The sequence below is a fragment of the Cololabis saira genome, chromosome 18 (genome assembly GCF_033807715.1).
Source record: "Cololabis saira isolate AMF1-May2022 chromosome 18, fColSai1.1, whole genome shotgun sequence".
In the NCBI taxonomy this organism is placed as follows: domain Eukaryota; kingdom Metazoa; phylum Chordata; class Actinopteri; order Beloniformes; family Belonidae; genus Cololabis; species Cololabis saira.
The window spans coordinates 30,832,802-30,848,866 of NC_084604.1; the positions used below are offsets into that span (position 1 = coordinate 30,832,802).

Genomic DNA, 16,065 nt, shown 5'->3' on the forward strand with positions numbered 1-16,065 from the left:
CCGCCGCTGATTGGCCGAGCAGCCTGTCAATCACCACCCCCTTGCTGCTTATTTAGCAGAGGAGGGCGGGAATTACGAGGGGAGGCTTTTGCAGAGCATGTGGGGGTTGAAACTGAATTAACCACCCAGGCAGTTCTTGGTCAAGATTCCAGAAGAACAAATTGTGTGTTTGTGATAAATGTGAGCTGTTAAACTTGTATCGTGCTGAATTTCAGATTCAGATTCAGACGACTTTATTAATTTGGAGGTTTCCTCTGGGAAATTGACATCTCCATGCAGGGGCGAAAATCCCGGGGGGGACAGGGGGGGTAAGCCCCCCCCCATTAGTAAAGCTGTCCCCCCCTAGAATAATTTGAGACAGAATTAATAATTTTGGAACAATGCAGTAGTATTTAGTAGTGATGCACCAAAATGAAAATTTGTGGCCGAAACCGAAATCGAAAATAATAATAAACAGTAAAATCTCATTACACTTAAAACAGGACTCATCACTGGAAAAAAACAACAATTTTCACCTGTTTCAAGTAAATTTTCACTTTAAATAAGTAGAAAAATCTGCCAGTGGAACAAGATTTATCTTCTCATTACAAGCAAAAAAATCTTGTTCCATTGGCAGATTTTTCTACTTATTTTAAGTGAAAATCTACTTGAAACAGGTGAAAATTGTTGTTTTTTCCACTGATGAGTCTTGTTTTAAGTGTAATGAGATTTTTTTTAACTAGAAATAAGACAAATATTCTTGTTAAGATTTTGGGTTTTTGCAGTGTATTATGTCCGATGTGCCATATTATTGCCACCTTCCACCTAATACCATTGTTTTGTATTGCTCTAAGAAAGATCTTCTGCCTGTTTGCGAGATAGAGATGAAAATGTCAAAATGCTGTATTAAAGGAAGGCTAAAACTTTTATTCCTTGTCCCCCACTGGATTTATTCTCTAAAATTTTACTGTTTATTGTCCCCCCCAACTATGAAACAGGATTTTCGCCCCTGTCTCCATCTCACTCACTCAGCACTAGTGTTGCCAACTCCCTGAAAAATAAATAAGGGACACCTCATCAGGCCAACCTGATTGCCTTCACCTTTCCTGGCGTGGTGAATTTTTTTTAGCCCCTTTTTTTGTGAGTGAAACGATTTTTTAACTATTTGACTCGAACCTGAATTGAATTAGATGCATATTTTTGAATGCCATGAACACATGGAAAACAAATTATTATCCAGCAATTCACTTTAATACAAAATAACAAAATTAACTGAATAAAATAAGTATCTTTCTTAAACAGAAAGCTGTCCCGCTTAACTTAAAATTGTATAAATTAATATAAAACAATAGAAAGAAAGCAGAACATCCATTCTGTAATAGTGCACATTTTTAGTGCAATAACAGAAGTGCAAACAGAAAGTCTTTAGAAAACTTGTAAACATATTTGTGTCTCAAAGGCCATGACTGTAGGCTACAGTTGTAGTAAAACAGAAAAAAATAACTTACTATTTTTTGACTCTCACAGTAATACGGGAAAGTGTGTCCCTTTTCAGCTCAATACGGGACGCGTATGTAAAGATATGAAGATAAAAAGATAAAAAGTGAAGTGCCATAAATATAATTATCTGAATAGAAAAGAAATAAGTGTTATGAAATAGCACACACAGAAGACTACAATTAATTTTGTAAACATATTTTATTACAAATTGGATTGCTTTACATATAAAAATGTAATAGTTACAAAAAGATATGTCAAATTTCCACTGACTATAACTACTAATGGTTGTCAGTAGTGTCATATAAATAGCCATTATCGTATAGACCGATAACAATTACTTTAGATATTATAATATTTATAGATATATCATAACTATAATTAAAGATGTTTTACCTTGCATTATTTCAGATCATTTAGTGAAAGGTTACTGCTATTCAAGAGCAGTATTCATGTTAAAGAAAATGTAACTTACAAAAAATAAACATCAAAAAAGCCTAGAAAAGTCTAGCAAGTGTTTTTTTTAGTCAACTTCCTCCATTCTTGATGTGTCTTCATCTCCTTCCAAGACTGGCATATCCTCATCAACCGGCTGAATATGGTCTTCAACGGCAGAATCCTCCTCATCAATTCCTGTGAAAAAGAAAGGACTTGTCAAGACGTTTCAAAGTCTTTCATACCTGTCTTACAAGCAGATGAATGCATCTGGTCATATTTGAAGGAGGAATAAGAAACAAAACATACCAAGCCCCAGTTTGATCATCCTGTAGATGCGGTTGGCGTGTGTCTGAGGGTCTTCCAGAGTGAAGCCCGAGGACAGCAGGGCGGTCTCGAACAGGAGGATGACCAGGTCCTTCACTGCCTTATCGTTCTTGTCGGCCTCTGCCTTCTCCCTCAGTGTTTCTACGATCTGATGCATTGGGTTTATCTCCAGGTGTTTCTTGGCTGTCATGTAGCCCATGGTGGAGTTGTCCCTCAGGGCCTGAGATTTCATGATCCTCTCCATGTTAGCCGTCCAGCCGTAGGTGCTGGTGACGATGCAGCAGGGGGAAGAGACTAGACGGTTGGAGACTGAGACCTGTCGGAAATTAAACTGTGTTATTGCAATGCCTGACTACAGTCAGTCCAACATTAATGATGTTGTAGAAAACTGAGTAAGACCATATAATCAGTACTCGAGTTGAGGGGGGATGAGGGGGGATGGCATCCCCCCTGAAATAAAAACGGTCCAAATCATCCCCCCTGTAAAACTGACATCCCCCCTTTCCATCATTTATGTCATTTCATCAATGAATGTGGTTTTACTGCTATTTCAACAAGATTTAAGATGGGACAAGATTTATCTTCTCATTACAAGCAAAAAAATCGTGTTCCACTGGCAGATTTTTCTTTTTTTTTTCTTTTTCTTTCCCTTGAAATAAGTAGAAAAATCTGCCAGTGGGACAAGATGTATCTTCTTATTACAAGCAAAAAAATCTTGTTCCACTGGCAGATTTTTCTACTTATTTTAAGTGAAAATCTACTTGAAACTGGTGAAGATTGTTGTTTTTTCCACTGATGAGTCTTGTTTTAAGTGTAATGAGATTTTTTAACTAAAATGGTACATTTTAACTAGAAATAAAACAAATATTCTTGTTAACATTTTGAGTTTTTGCAGTGATCCATTTTACTTATCCTGTGAAGGACAGAGTCATATTGATAAGTTCAGAAAACTGTTTTTTATTGTTGTGTTTTGATGTATTTGATGTAAGCCCAGTGGATATTTAAAGCTTACAGAAGGCTGCATTTAACTGCTGCTATGTCATTCCTGCAGTATTTCTGCAGGTGTTTTGGTCAGTGCTATTATTTGTAATATATTATATTATTTGTAATCAGCACAAATTATCTGTCCCCATATGATAAAATCCACCACCCCCCCTGATTTTTTTTTATAACTCGAGTACTGCATATAATAGCATCCTGTCTAGTAGAAAATACATTACCTTTTCTATCTTTTTGTCAAGGATATCCTTCATAATCTTGCAAAGATTCTCAAACTTATTGTTAAGTTCTTCCTGCTTCTTCTTCTCGTCCTCATCCTCAGGAAGCTCCAGACCCTCTTTGGTCACCGATACCAGGTTCTTGCCATCATACTCCTTCAGCTGCTGGACACAGTACTCATCAATGGGCTCGATCATGTAAATGACCTCAAGGCCAGCTTTGCGAAGGCGCTCCACGAAGGCGGAGTTGGCCACCTGGTCCTTTGTTTCACCTGTGAACATCATTTTGAAATTATTCAATCAATATCCAATTAAATCTTTTGATTGTCATTGAAAATGAAATATATATAACTAGAAAAACCCACCAGTGATGTAGTAAATATGTTTCTGGCTGTCCTTCATTCGGGAGACATAGTCTTTCAAGGAAACCATCTCATCTCCAGAGGCGGAAGTGTAGTAGCGCAGAAGGTCAGAAAGCTTCTTCCTGTTCTGTGAGTCCTCGTGAATTCCCAACTAAAGTGCAAAATAAGGCATTACTGAGGATCACTGAGATAACACTTAGACATGACTAGGGGTGGGCAAAAATATTGATACGGCAATATATCGCGATACATAGTCTCCCGATACGATATCGATATTCAATGTATGTATCGCGATATATTGCCGTATCAATATTTTTGCCCACCCCTAGCTGCACTTTATTTTGTGATTTCAGTGTGGGTGAGACACTGCATTTTATTTTTGTCATTTTAAGTCGGGGGCAAGTAGCTGTAATGTATTTTTGTGATTTCAATTTCAGTGTGGGTGAGACACTGCATTTTATTTTGAGTATTTTGTATCTAAGAATAATGCACACTGCACTTTTCATTGTGTTTCAGTGTGTTTTTTCATGCAAATATGTTGCATGAAAACTGTCAGCTCCTTTAAATCAGGGTTAAAAACATTACTGTTTACTCAAGCGTACTCTTAAATTAAACTTACCTGCTGTATTCTACTGCCCTTATTTTTAACAGATTGTGCTTTTTATTATTTTACTTCTTTTCTTATCATCTTATTCAATCATATTTGTTATTTACTGTCTAATTATGTTGAATTATTTACTGTCTAATTATGTCTTGCCGCTTTTAATGTCAATGTAAAGCACTTTGAATTACCTTGTGTTGAATTGTGCTATACAAATAAATTTGCCTTGCCTTGCCTTGCCTTGCATAATAATTAAAATGGAAAGTTTGAATTACATTGTTTTGACTCAGTCTGTCCAATGCATTATCACTATCATCTGATGTGCATATATACAACTTGGATTTTAAGATGTGTAATGCATTTTTAAATTTTTCGGTGAACTATGTAGAATATCGCGATATATCGCATAATCGGGATATCGCAATTTGTATTGTATCGTGGCTCAAGTATCGTGATGCATATCGTATCGTGAGGTCCTTCCCAATACCCACCCCTAGACATGACATCATTAAAAGGGTTCCTGCATTAATCCCAAAGGGGTTGAACCTACCTTAATGTTCTTGGAGAACTGCTCGTAGAACTTCTTGTAGTTGTCCTTGTCCTCAGACAGTTCTGTGAACAGCTCCATGCACTTCTTGACCAGGTTCTTGCGGATGACCTTCAGGATTTTGCTCTGCTGCAGCATTTCTCTGGAGATGTTCAAGGGCAGATCCTCAGAGTCAACCACACCCTTGATGTAATCTGAAAGAAAAGGATAAAAACGGGTCAGATCAGCCATTAAAGCACAAAAAGCCTCAAGTTCCAATTTACGATAACAATATGGCTTAATCTAAAGCAGGGATCAGCAACCCGCGGCTCTAGAGCCGCATGCGGCTCTTTAGCGCCACCCTAGTGGCTCCTGGAGCTTTTTCAAAAATGTTTGACCTTTTTTTCTTCTTTTTTCTTCTTTTTTCTTCTTTTCTTTTTTTCTTCTTTATTTTCTCTTTTATTCTCTTTTTGTTCCTTTTTTCTCTCTTTTTCTTCTTTTTTCCTTTTTTTCTTCTTTTTCTCTTTTTTTCTTCCTTTTTCCTCTTTAATCTCGACATTTCAACTTTTTTCTCTAAATTTTGACTTTTTTCTGAACATTTCGACTTTTTTCTCAACAAACATTTCAACTTTATCGACATTTCAACATTTTTCTCGACATTTCAACTTTTTTCTCACGATTGTACTTCAACATTAATCTTGACATTTCGACTTTTTTCTAAAAATTTTGACTTTTCTCGACATTTCGACTTTTTCCGCGACATTTCGACTTTTTTCTCGAAATGCATAATGGAAAAAAAAAAAATCTTCCCCCAGTTATAACTAATATAGAAACATGCAGCATGTGTTGCCTTTATTCTAAGGCTTATACAAGACTTTTATTTTTTTGCGGCTCCAGACATATTTGTTTTTTTTGTTTTTGGTCCAATATGGCTCTTTTTACGTTTTGGGTTGCCAACCCCTGATCTAAAGGCTCTTAAACTTATCCAACTGAGAATAAACTGTGGGATCAATTATCAAAATTGGTAACGTTTTACTTACTGAGATACTCTGGAATCAGATCCTCGCAGTTGTCCATGATGAAGACCCTGCGTACATAAAGCTTGATGTTGTTTCTCTTTTTCTTATTTTCAAAGAGGTCAAACGCAGCTCTTCTGGGCACAAACAGCAAGGCGCGGAACTCCAGCTGACCCTCCACTGAGAAATGCTGCAGGTTTAACGTAAACATATGCTTTTATTAGTCTCACTAGCAGTGAGGGATGATAAATAGTCTGCTCTTTTCATTCCCAGTTTACCTTGACAGCCAGATGATCTTCCCAGTCATTGGTGAGACTCTTGTAAAACTCTCCGTACTCTTCATTGGTGATGTCATCTGGGTTACGGGTCCAGATGGGCTTCGTCTTGTTCAGCTCCTGAGCATCCATATACTTTTCCTTGACCTTCTTCTTCCTCTTGTTCTGGCCATCCTTTGTATCTTCATCCTCATCCGAGCCCACATCCTCAATCTTTGGTTTGTCCTTGTTCTCAGCGGCCTCTTTCTCAACCTCCTCTTCTTTCTCTCCCTCTTCAAGATCCACCTCCTTCTCTCTTGTCTTCTCCACCTTAGTAATGGAGATTTGAGTATTTGCTTTAATGTGTCATTATCAGTTTTTCATATGTGTCTATTAATAACTTTCATTTGTACCGTATTTTCTGGACTATAAGCCGCTACTTTTTTCATAGGTTTTGAACCGTGCAGCTTATACAAAGGTGCGGCTATTCTTAGGATTTTTCTTCCACCGCTCGGGCGCACTAACCGGAATTAGAATAAAAACTAAGACAAAATAAATGCAAAGAAGAATACGCTACTTCTTCTTTAGCAGATAGAAGTAGGTAGAAGCAGATTTCAAACAGATAAATAGATAAATAAATACAGTTTTTTTCTCTCGGTTCTGTCCAGTTTTAATCAGCAAAGTTGCTGCCGTGTTAAAAGACACTGTTAGGAAAGGATCTATTTAGGTACAAACATGTACATCATTTACAGTACAAAATGGTTCTGTACATGTAGTAAATATCTAATCTAACAACATAAATATTTGCGGCTTGCATATCTTTTTTTTAAATAGAGCGGATGCGGCTTATATACAGGTGGGGCTTGTATATCTTTTTTTATAGTTTTTTTACAAATAGAGTGGATGCAGCTTATATACAGGTGCGGCTTATAGTCCAGAAAATATAATAATATAATAAATATAATAAATAATATAATAAATAATGTAATTTGTTTATTTTTATTATCAAATAGAAAACTTACAAAAAGTGTAATAGGATAGCCAATGAACTGTGAGTGCTTCTTCACGACTTCCTTAATGCGCTTCTCCTCACAGTATTCTGTCTGATCTTCTTTGAGGTGAAGGATCACTTTTGTTCCTCTGCCGATGGGTTCTCCTAGAAAAAAAAGAGAAAAAAAAGCAAACATTCAACAATTTCACTGTCAAATAATGACTCAAATTGCATTCCTCATGCAAATTATAGAGCGATACATCAGTGAGGAGAATAAAGCATACCGCTGTCTACTTTGACTGTGAATGAGCCTCCAGCCGAAGAGTCCCAAATGTACTGTTCATCATCATTGTGCTTTGTGATGACTGTGACCTTCTCAGCCACCAGATATGCAGAGTAGAAACCCACACCGAACTGACCAATCATGGAGATATCAGCTCCAGCCTGCAGAGCCTCCATGAAAGCCTTGGTGCCAGACTTGGCGATTGTGCCCAAGTTGTTGATCAGGTCGGCCTTGGTCATGCCGATACCCGTGTCAATCAGGGTCAGGGTGCGAGCGTGCAGGTCGGGCCTGACTTCGATCTTAAGCTCTTTGCAGGACTCGAGTCTGCTGGGGTCTGTCAAGCTTTCATATCTGATTTTGTCCAAGGCCTGCCCAGATGAGAGAGTCAAATTAAAATAGTGATCCTTTAATAAATGTAAGCTCTCTTAGAAGAAAAAAGGGATTTTCTTTAAAAGTTGTGATTTTACTTACATCTGAAGAGTTGGAGATGAGCTCTCTAAGGAAGATCTCCTTGTTTGAATAGAAAGTGTTGATAATAAGGGACATAAGCTGAGCAATCTCAGCCTGGAAGGCAAAGGTCTCTACTTCGTCCTCCATGACGTGTCCAGCTTTCTCAGGCATCTAGAGGAAAAGCAGATAAAATCATACTTTTAATGTTTGTTTAAGTCACTCGCTATTATACTGTTTGCTATTTTCTAAATGCGTTAACTTTACAGTTCATTTATCTTATCTGTTTTTAAGTACTAAAGATCTTCCTCCTCCTTAAGACCACCTCTTGGCTTACATGTGGTCGCCACTGGTGATAGTAGGTGGAGTCATGTTCCATTTGTCATTCAATATTTAGCATTTGGACATAAGGGGTGGAGCTCCAGTTCTTTCCCAGCCCCCTAAGGCTTGTAACATTATTTCTAAAAGTAGTAATTGCAACTTGCAAATACAAAAAAAAACATTATTTTTCTTAGATTTTGTTGAAAACATCTTCAATGTTTTCTATTTTGCTCTAGAGTCAGTTTTTAAACATCTTTTCTTGATCATATTTTTGATTTAAAATGAATTAAAATGAAATGTATTGATCCGAGATCAATTTTTTTTTCTTTTTTCTTTTTACTATGTTATTGCTAGGCTCATAGGTGAATATGCTGCATCTGCTCTTCAGGCCAACTGGTTCTCTTTTCTTCCTCGTCATTGCTCTCAGGCTCAGGGTCACCCTCCCTGCCATGTGCTTCTTACACGTTACAGACTTACCAAGATACTGACCGTAAAGAGACTATTTTATCATTAAAAAACGAGTTCATGCTGAAAAAATGTGAATTTAAATACTTTTGTTTACATAAAACTACTTTTATTTATACTAGTACAACATACTAACTCCTATTCTATACTTAGAATGCAAAAAATATAGCTCTAGGCCGGTTTGTTAAAGTCTTACCTTGAGTGCAGTCTTTCTCACTTCTTGAGGATAATCTTTCAAGTAATTTGACTGAACTTCTCTTTTTCTTCTTCAAATGTGTGCTTTGCTGCTGCTCCTGTGGGCAGTTAAGTCTCTCTTCGGGTGCGTTCGAGTGAGTACTTTTTGACTCTAATGCATTACCCCGAGGCACGCCGGTGTCTTTTTATACTTCAGGGGTGGTTTCTCGAAGCTCCTCTTCAGAAACTTCCAGAAGAGACGTTCACTACTGAGGGGGAGGCGTTTAGGAAAGACCGGGGAGGGGGTTGGCAAGGGGGTCACCAGAGTCCTAAAGTTAATGTTCCCATATAGGGCTGCAGAGTCACAAGGAGTGCCTGTCAGTCACGAAGAGAGCTTTCCTGATAGCTTGTCTGGCCGTTAGGCCCCAGACCCCCCTCCTGCAAGCACCGCAGCTGTGCATTGCTTTTGCTATCAGCTGCTGTCGTTGCTGCCACCATGAACTACGGATGGACAGCAGGCCCACGTCTTTTTTTGGCATGCAAGATTGGGTTGAATCTCCCCGCTTCCGGTTATTTTAGACACTTGGACGACCACTTTATATCCTTTTAATATGTCTCACAGAAGCTGAGATGCATATTAATTAAACGTGTGCCTCACAAATGTATCTCCTAAAATTGTATACTGTGATTTAAAACATACATTTATTATTGGACCTTTCGGGGGCATCTCGTGGTTTTCTTTTGTGGAGCCAGTTTGTGCGTTGAATGAACCAGTTTAAAATGTACACAAATGTACCTTTCCCTGGTTCAGTTAAAGGATCATTTGGGAAATACAATGACCCTGTGTTTTATCAGTTAGTAAGGAATGCAAACTTCTATTCGAGGCCAAAACAGCATGAACTGAAGCAGTTTTGAGTTGGAATGAAATATCTGTTTGCAGCAAAATGGCACTTTAATGTTAACTCGGGGAACGATGGAGGTTCATGGAGACGAATTGCTACTTTAAGTCTCTGACAAGACACAAAAATGTTATCCCACTTAAGTGATAAAGTGGATAGGGTACCTACGGACAAACTGTGGTCATTTTAACCAGGTACCTGCGTGAAATTTTATTAAAAAGAGGCTGTTTGTATAGATGTCTTGCTTTGGTTGCTGTTCACTGCCATCTTGTTATATATCCATTCAAGTCCACGGCAGATGTTACGTATATGATGTAAAAGAAGGAAGGAAGAGAGGTCATGCCCTCTGTTTCTAACACCAACCTAATTTTGTCTCAAATATATATGTAGTGATTCAATTTAATTCAAAAATACTTTATCAATACCTGAATGATAGATTCAGATCTATGAGAGCAGAGGAAAAACAGGAAATCTGAACATAATAAGGCTGGAATCAGGTCAGAAATTCTGCAATACTAGTGTGACAAGCATTGGGACAAAAAAATGAGTAAATGAGTTGCAGTCATGTACACATCATTACAATATTGCAGACATGTCAACCTCTCCTGTATTGTTTCATCACATTTGAAATATTGATTTTTCAGTCTCTTTATTAAGATTCAAACAGAAAATACAGTGATAATATCAGTGGTAAGCAGAGCAAGTGGATTGCTGATTATTGGCAATTTTCAAGAATTTGCATTCACCATAGAAAAGCCCATATCAGGTGACCTCGTGGTTCTATGTGCACAAAATATAATCACACAATGCTCAGAACAAAATGACTCATACACTCTAAATTCAGTATTTGGTGTGACCTCCTTTAGAACCAGGCACAGATTTAACTCTATAAGCTGACTTTGTAATGCTAATGTATGCTATTATATTATCTATGATCAAATTAAGCCTTGACTGTGACAGGTTTCTGAATTTTCTGTTTGTATCTGGTGGCAACCCCCACTTTATATGTATACCGAATACACAGTATGTTGATAACGGGTATAGAAACGAGTGGCATTGGATCTATACTAACTGACTGTTGGTAAAATGTCCAATATACTATATGAATGTCACTAAAATCTTCAAAAATTGGTCTTGTGTAACACAGGAAAGTAGAACTTTCTCGTCCACTGTGGGCACTACTAACATAATCTGTCCAGAGGATGGCAGTGAATTACACTTGCACGTGTAATGTTGTGTAATCGGAATGTTTCAGGAGACGTTACTAGAAGCTGACAGTATATCTAAGACACATGAAGCAGTTTCGCAATCACTGGAACCTGATTCCTCATGGTTATATATATATATATATATATATATATATATATATATATATATTGCCAGAATAAGTCAGGGCTTCTGCATTTTAAACTGTGACCCAACATCACTGATAAAGAGAAGTAGCTATGTTTAATGGAGCTGAAAGATGGAAATATATTATCAAGGAGTAATTTTCCTTTACTAATTTAATTACAGGACGTCTGATATATATGTATATCAGAAAGAAAAGAAAATATAATACACATGTATCTGTAAGTCTGAGTCAAGGATATGTAATATTTGCATCTTCAACTGTGCTCTTAGTATAGACTGTAAAATAACTGGATTACAGGGTCGTTTTGAAGCCTTTTTTTGTCCTATTACTGCATGGGGCCATGTTCACATGGGCAGAACAGAGGCCCAGGAAGCCAATTAGAACACACTCACCTTATTTCAATCATAGTTGGCTTTGGCTACCAGCTCATTCTCCTTCTTATTCAGTCACTCCACACCAGAGGAGCTGTGGAGTTGCCAGGAAATGTTTGCTGTTGAATATCCTGTTTCAAATTTCACTTCAATGGTAAAATCAGCAATGACTCATGGCCGAGACTGAGTTAGCATCATCATGTCGGCCTTGTAGCATAATAATGACTATTGAGGAAGTGTTGATGGCAAGCCATTGGTTAAACCAGAAGCCAATCAAAACTCCACACATATAATTATATAGAAATGTATTGCTTTATATGATGTTACCTTCAGTTTTACAAAGAAATAAATACTCCCAGTACAGTTGTCATGGTTTTGAGATATAGCTATGGAAATCCAACTTATTTTTGAACCTGGCTGTGAGTAAAAATCTGCCACAAAGCTGGACATTTGAACATGGAGTTTAGTGGTGACCAGACTGTATAAAACAATGAATAAAGCATCAGGTCATGTGGCCCCTTGGTTTCTAAAGAGCGGCTTTCAAGCCCGTTTTTCTTTGTACTGGGTGCAGCCACGTTGCTAAAGACGCTGGTGGGAACACACCCACCATTGATCAATCAAAGTTAGCCTGGCTCTCAGTTCCTTCAGCCAAACCCACTGGCATATCTGCAGAGCTGCTGTCAGACGTTTACAGCAGAGTATACTGTACTATACTTGACTGCATAATTAAAAAATTACGTTTACCTGACGCTGGGTTAATACAAACGTCTGGTTTGTTAGCTAAGCGCGGCAGCATGACGATTACGATGAGAAAGTGATAACAGCTAGCCATCGACTAAGCAGACTGTTAATCATTGATCTCAGAAAAAAAAATGTACCGGTAATGCTTTTTTATATACATTTCTGTGGCCTGGTACATAAACATTCACCACCCTGAAGGTCTTCATGGGTGTGAAATCTAGGGTTGCCACCTTTCAGAAATAGAAATAAGGGACGCCCCGATTTCAGCAGCGCAGGAGCCAAAAAAAAAAGCCCTAAAACTTCTAAACTGAATAAAAATGTGTTTATTTTATATGAAAAAACTAAATGCTTTGATTTAAAGTTTAAACTGCTTTAATAGCATTGAACTTGCATGACTGTACAGACAGACAGCCATACTAGCAACTGAAATATCCTCCTATGCTGTGTACGTCCACATCAGCCCAGATGTAGAATATAGATACAGGTGAAGAATATGGTGTAAAAGTTAATTTATTTCAATAATTCAACTAGAATATGGTGTAAAAGTTCATTTATTTCAATAATTCAACTAGAATATGGTGTAAAAGTTAACTTATTTCAATAATTCAACTAGAATATGGTGTAAAGGTTCATTTATTTCAATAATTCAAATAGAATATGGTGTAAAAGTTAATTTATTTCAATAATTCAACTAGAATATGGTGTAAAAGTTAATTTATTTCAATAATTCAACTAGAATATGGTGTAAAAGTTAATTTATTTCAATAATTCAACTAGAATATGGTGTAAAAGTTAATTTATTTCAATAATTCAACTAGAATATGGTGTAAAGGTTCATTTATTTCAATAATTCAACTAGAATATGGTGTAAAAGTTAATGAAAATACGGTACAAATCGCGTCCCGTATTAGTTCAATACGGGACGCAACATTTTTTTCTCAAATAAAGGACAATTCCGTATTTTACGGGACGGGTGGCAACCCTAGTGAAATCAAACGATTGAGACCAAAGTGCTTTTTTGAACCAGGCCGTAAATATGTTTATTTCTGCTTTAAAGCTGGACATTTTAAACATTGGAGGTAATGGAGATTGACGTGCTTTTGGAGCCAGCGTCTAGCATCTTATTCGCTGGCCCCACGAATAACTCGCCTCTGGTACACTTAACCGCATGTCAGGCCTAATGTAAACAGCACTAATGCGGGGTGGCGGGTCATGGGAGGGATTTGTTGATTACATAACCTGCGAACAACCCACCTGGGGAGGTTTTTCTTTAAAAAATGTAATATTATTTTATAAAATAAGGAAACAGCCAATGACAGTAAAACAAGAAACAGAACGTGACCGGTAGGGCTTATTCAGCCTCGGACCCAAAGACGGCATAAACCGGCATATGTCCGGAACTGTAAAGGATGGTCCATTGTTTGAACAACTGGCCACAAAAATGACAAACCTGCCAAAAAAACACTCTTCACAATATTAGTCCATCCTTATTTTGAAAATTACACCTCTTTAATGGCATATTTCCTCCACCTGATGTGGGGATAATATGTCATTCTACACACCCAAACATCTTAGGTTATGTTACACGAATAATGGCTGACCCGCCTGCCCTCCTCTCCACTCGCCTTCAGGCACAGGGTGGCAAATGACACGCCTTGCATTTATATTACCCAGTGGGGGTTAAACACGCCTTCATCATCCAGTAGCCCCTTTCACACAGCCAGTTCGAGGCGGGAACGTTGCGCCTTTAAGCCGCCTCGCTGTTCTGTGTGAAAGTCACGGAGGCGGAATGGGGGGGCCAAGTGGCCCCACCAATAAGCCGGCAGCGGAGGTAGTCACAGAGCCGTCACAGAGACGAAACGGGGTCTGTGTGAATGACACAGCCGGCATGCCGCTGACATGACGGTCGGACTGACGCTCTCGTCACGCCTCTGATTGCGGAACGCCGGCATGCTGTGTGAATTTACAGACGGGAGCGGCGTTATGCCGGCGTTGTATGGTTCTGTGTGAACCAACAAAGGCGGCGTATTGGCAGGACTTCTTTACACCAATATTGCGGAATCTCTGTGTGAAAGGGGCTAGTGATAGTTGCAGTATCTAATCTTAAAATGCCTTTGGTTTCACATGGGCCTCAACCTTGAAGTTAGATGGTTGGCGCTTAATCTATTCCCATTTGACAATAAATAATTTTCATGAAGTAAATGGGTATGGATGACCAATCTACAACTAATCATCACCAGCAATTACTAGATAGATGGTAGGCACTTGGTGGCGACTGACTCGCTTTTGGAGCTAGCCCCCATTGGTCAATTGATGAACTGAAGCAGACTGTTAAATTACTGGACAGCCTATTTGTGGCATCACCGGAGGAGCTGCAGAGCTAATGTTTGCGGTGGAATATCCTGTTTCAAATGATGTTTCGGTGGTGAAATAAAAAATGGCTTCCCTCAGCTGACATTGGGTTAGCTCTGAAAGCTGCCAACGGCTTTATTGAGCTCCATAGCATGGGGATTATTTGAGGAAGTGATAGCTAGGCAGTGGCGAAGTTGGCTGCCAAGTGAAAGTCTACACCAAAAAAAAAAGAATTGTCATGGAAGTGAAAAATAGCTAAAGACCAAAACCAATTTTTGAATTTTTGACTGTATATCAGTATGTGTATTGTGAGCGTGGAGATACTGTATGTATGGTTGTGTGGTTGGGGGTGATGAGTGAGGTTGAAGGGAGTGAGAAGTGTCTGGGGGGGATGTCTTGTCTGTCATACATTGTATTTATTAGTAGTTTTATTTATTTTATTTTATTTTATTTTAAAGCACTGATCAGAGTAGTACTTTAAATTTTGTTGTGTTGATACACTGTATGTAATACAAAGATAAATACAGTTTCTATTCTATTCTATTACTTTGCAAAGTTGAACATTTTAATATTAGTCAGCCTAATGGTCTGTTGATGAACTGCAGCTTTCCTTTTTTTTTTGATAAAGAAATTCCCCTTTATTTTGGCATTTTATATCATTGATAACAAAGTTTTAAAAGGAAACTGTACATTGGTAGAGAGATCCCCCAACCACATAGATGTCCTAATGAAAAAAAACATGAAACATATACTCAATCTGTAATGCTAAAGAACATTACTGAAAGCAGGGATCAATGCTCTCATTTGTACCATACATTTGAAAAACAAAAACAACTCAACACAGAGTGATTTAATTCAAACAGTATTTTGACATACAGATAACAAAAAAGTTAAATTGCCCATTACTGGACAAGGCATGATTGCATGTCAGGCACAAATGCTCCAACTTTAAGATAAAACACAGACAAGACAAGAACACAATGACAAACGTTCCCTTCCCAGAAACCGCAAAATTGAAATTGTATTATTTAAAAAAAAGGAAAAAAAACAACAACAGCAAACGGACAAAAAAAAATGAAGCAATTATATCCCTAAAAACATAGTTGTCTTAAGAAAATAGTTGATAAAAAATATTCTCTGCATTTTACAACAAAAATGAAGGCACATTTCTTATTTTTGCGTTAGCGTCAATCTGGAGTTTGGATTGTTGGTGTTTGAGATTAGGTCATAGGAAAGTCAGGTGTTGTGCTATTATCAGAATGAGAATCAGAATCAGGTTTATCGGCCAAGTCAGGTCAAACAAGACAGTGAATTTGACTCGGTTATTTTCGCTCACTGTACAGGAAATAAACAAATGTCAGCTCTTATTAACATATATACATTTTTTTAAAAAGGGAAAGGTGCAGCAGAATGAAGTAGACATGGTTATTGAAAGGTGCATCATATCTAGGGT

The 16,065-nt window shown here is 37.8% G+C and overlaps 1 protein-coding gene across 1 annotated transcript; it reads right to left on the bottom strand.

Annotated features, from left to right (window-relative positions):
• Window positions 1-1,658: 1,658 nt before the first annotated feature.
• hsp90aa1.1 (heat shock protein 90, alpha (cytosolic), class A member 1, tandem duplicate 1) lies at window positions 1,659-9,134 on the bottom strand. The gene is made up of 11 exons (XM_061707237.1): window positions 8,918-9,134; window positions 7,960-8,109; window positions 7,490-7,856; window positions 7,237-7,370; window positions 6,239-6,544; window positions 5,985-6,150; window positions 4,969-5,159; window positions 3,821-3,968; window positions 3,459-3,727; window positions 2,221-2,554; window positions 1,659-2,109 (listed from the first exon to the last, which is right to left on the bottom strand). Exons 2-11 carry the CDS (start codon window positions 8,107-8,109, stop codon window positions 2,000-2,002), a joined length of 2,175 nt encoding a protein of 724 aa, XP_061563221.1. The 5' UTR covers window positions 8,918-9,134; the 3' UTR covers window positions 1,659-1,999.
• Window positions 9,135-16,065: the final 6,931 nt, after the last annotated feature.